We start from the raw sequence: 3,139 nt of genomic DNA on the forward strand, positions 1-3,139 counted from the left end.
AGATCGCGGGAGCTGATCATGCGCCGTATGCAACAGGAGATGACTGATAATTCATCAGTTTTGACATCAACAGCCTGGGCTACAGAGACATTGTAGAGCACCTGCGTGAAGACAAGCGTCGAGGTATCCCTTTTACAATTTTGACATCCTCTCTCTTCCTCCTCCTCCTCCTCCTCCTCCTCCTCCTCCTCCTCCTCATCATCATCATCATCATCATCATCATCATCATCATCATCATCATCTCCATCATCCTCTTTCCTCCTCCTCACCTGAACTCCCAGCAGGTGCCGGGCACAGGTACATGGTACACCAGTCCACCCGCTCCCACTTCACGCTCAACATGCTCGCGCACGTGGCGGGGGCGGCAGGGCTGATCTCCTACTCTAGAGGCTACCACGACACCCTCAGCTTCTGGCACCTCGAGCACTTCAGCTGGACTCCAGCTCTGTTCCGCCTGTACAACGTAAAGCACGTGGTGGTCGCCAAGAAGAAGGTCCTGCAGGTGCCCAGCTACATTTCTACCGTCTTCCCCAGCTGCGCTGCCAACGTCTCAATGGACGGGTGCATCTCCCAGCTCGGGAACGGGTACAGCCTCCACCAAGTTAGCGGGGAGTTCGGGCTGGTTGAGATCGTTTCCTCCCCGCTTGTCGTCTGCTCGAGAGGAGGGTACAAGTCCCCTGCCCTCCGCTACCTCCTGCTCAATATCACCCGGGGTATGTACGAGCAAGGCATGCTGCCCAGCCTCAGCAGGGGTTCCTGCTCTGGAGCAGGAGGAGCAGGAGGAGCAGGAAGGGGGAAAGATACTTTGGAGGGAGCTGGGGAGAGAGACGTGCTGGAGGTGCTGGAGAGCAACTCGGAGTACGTGAAGAGGAAAGGTCTCGAGGGGCCGGTGGCCCTGCAGCAGGCGATAGAGAAGTTTGCGGCCTACAATCTCCGCCTTGTGGGAATGGAGACGATCAAAGCTGGGCTAGAGCAGGTCAGTAAGCTGGTGCAGGTTGCGGTGGAGTCGAGATGGGGAGCGGGGATGGAGGGCAGCGGGAGGAGCAGGTGCGAGGTTGTGAGGGAGGAGGAACGTGATCCTGGGAGGGTGGCGGCGAGAGTGAAGTGCCATGGCGGGTTCAGGCCGGCGGGTTCGGATGTTGTCGTGCTGAAGATGAGCTTTCACTCGCTGTGGACTGTGGTGGCGAGGTGGAGGGAGGAGGGGCGGGGGAAGGAGAAGCGCGTGGAGCACTTTGCGGTTTCTCCAAACCTGATCGGGGTGAGTAGGGAAGAGGAGGAGGAGGAACAGGGAGAGGAAACAGCCAGGAGAGGAGAGGAGGGGAGTGGATAGGGAGGAAAAAGGCGAGGAAAGAACGAGGGGCCAGGAGCAGAGAGCCAGGAGTTGGAGCGAGGAACAAGGAGCAAGCAGCGAGCAGGGAGCAGGGAGACAGGGGGAGCAAGGAGGGGAGAGGAGGAGTTGATGTTGAGTTGACTCATGTCTTTCACCGCAGGTCTCCATGTTGGACTTCAAGGAGGGCTTCGAGGACGGACAGGAGGTTATCAGTCGTTTGCCGTCTTACATGCTCTCACCTCTCTTCTCCTCTTAGGTTGAGTTGCTCTTCGCGTTCCGCAACCCAAGAGATCAGCACGTGAGCAGACTTGCGGTGTGATGTCCATGCTGGCTCACTCGCTCCACGGCAGATTCTTTTCGTCTTCTCTGTTGTGTTGTTGTTGTACATGATGTACCGGATGCTTCGAGATGGTGAGTCTTTGTGTGTTGTTCTTTCGCCGCCACTGACGATGACGGTCGTCAGCGTCGTACAAGTCTTGCAAGGAGTTGAAGATGACGTTGTTGAGGTTTCTTTCTTATATGTGATGAACAAGAGTGTTCATCGCAAGTCCTTCTGACATTTTTCGATCAGCAAGCAACCACATCGGAAATTTCGACTTCGCAAGGCCGAGTAGATTCTGACATGTCCCGCTCGTTTACTAGCTAGTTTACAAGATGTTCACAAAAAAGCGCAACCACGAACGAGAATCTCCTGAGACTTTCAAATTTTGCTTCTTGATTTCAGGTTCCACTTTGACCTTCTTGCCCCAACAGTTGATCGTCCTTTTTTGCACCAACTCCTCCAGCACCTTTTCTGCTCCTCTCGTATTCCACATTCCTCCTCCTCTTCCTCCTCCTCCTCCTCTCCATCCAGCTTCTCTCCCCTCTCTCCTCCCCCTCCTCTCATCGTTCCTCATTCGCTCGCATCTTCAACGGCCAGTCCTCATGCTGTGGCAAGTCGTCGTTGAGACTGAGGCAGGACAGTCGCTCCAGCACGTAGGCGTGGAACTGAGGAGGAGGAGGATCCTCCATCAGCGCGCAAGGAACTTCGATCACGTCCGCCATGCATGTCTCCCGGCAGTCGCCGAAGACATAGGTACCGCACATTTTGCAGAAGTAGCGGATCATGCGGTTGGCCACGTAGGAGCCCAGGGAGGAGGAGGAGGAAGGGGGCGGAGGGGAGGAGGACGGCGAGAGGGAGAAGGAGGAGGAGGAGGAGGTGAAGGAGATCTTGACTTGCTCTTTCTCGAAACCTGCGCCATGGAAGACAGGCGCTCCTGTTGTCCTCCTGGTAGAACAGGTGAGAGAAGCAAAGAGGAGGGACGAGAGCGAGGACGAGGACGAGGACGAGGACGAGGACGAGGACGGGAGGGGATCGGGAAGTTGTAGATGGATCGAAGCGGTAAGAAACAAATCGATGAGGAAAGGGGAAGGAGGATGAGGGGGATTGTCAGAACGAGGACGAAACCAAAGGAGCAGGAGCAGGAGCAGGAGCAGGAGCAGGAGCAGGAGCAGGAGCAGGAGCAGGAGCAGGAGCAGGAGAGCAAGGATAAGGATACCTGCACTCCTTGCAGTGGCAGTAGGCAGAGAACAGAGGGTCTCCTTCGCAGTTAACAGCAACTTCTCCGCAGAGACATGTGACGCGGTATCCCTTGCGATGAGCGTGAACAACGTGTTGTCCTGCCGCAGACTTGAGTCGAAAGACAAGAACAATGAGCCGGCCGGAGGAGGAGGAGGAGCCCGATGAGCCCGAGGCGCAGGAGCAGGAGCAGGAGCAGGAGGAGCAGGAGGAGCAGGAGCAGGAGCAGGAGGAGCAGGAGGAGCAGGAGC

General features: G+C 56.6%; 2 protein-coding genes across 2 annotated transcripts in view; one reads left to right on the forward strand and one right to left on the reverse strand.

The window, feature by feature from the left end:
• GUITHDRAFT_135269 (hypothetical protein) overlaps positions 1-1,944 on the forward strand; it is a gene marked incomplete at both ends in the record, with an annotated part of 3,885 nt that extends 1,941 nt beyond the window's left edge. Inside the window, 7 exons of the mRNA XM_005837576.1 lie at positions 59-123; positions 285-1,258; positions 1,491-1,535; positions 1,587-1,628; positions 1,681-1,741; positions 1,794-1,836; positions 1,902-1,944. Of these exons, the coding sequence (XP_005837633.1) occupies positions 59-123; positions 285-1,258; positions 1,491-1,535; positions 1,587-1,628; positions 1,681-1,741; positions 1,794-1,836; positions 1,902-1,944 (1,273 nt within the window). The remainder of the gene's footprint in view (positions 1-58; positions 124-284; positions 1,259-1,490; positions 1,536-1,586; positions 1,629-1,680; positions 1,742-1,793; positions 1,837-1,901) is intronic.
• A 268-nt stretch (positions 1,945-2,212) lies between these two features.
• The window catches only part of GUITHDRAFT_135270 (hypothetical protein), a gene marked incomplete at both ends in the record, with an annotated part of 1,808 nt that continues 881 nt past the window's right edge, over positions 2,213-3,139 (reverse strand). The window contains 2 exons of the mRNA XM_005837577.1: positions 2,213-2,597; positions 2,869-2,989. Coding sequence (XP_005837634.1) covers positions 2,213-2,597; positions 2,869-2,989 — 506 coding nt within the window. The remainder of the gene's footprint in view (positions 2,598-2,868; positions 2,990-3,139) is intronic.

This window comes from Guillardia theta, assembly GCF_000315625.1.
Source record: "Guillardia theta CCMP2712 unplaced genomic scaffold GUITHscaffold_14, whole genome shotgun sequence".
NCBI lineage: Eukaryota > Cryptophyceae > Pyrenomonadales > Geminigeraceae > Guillardia > Guillardia theta.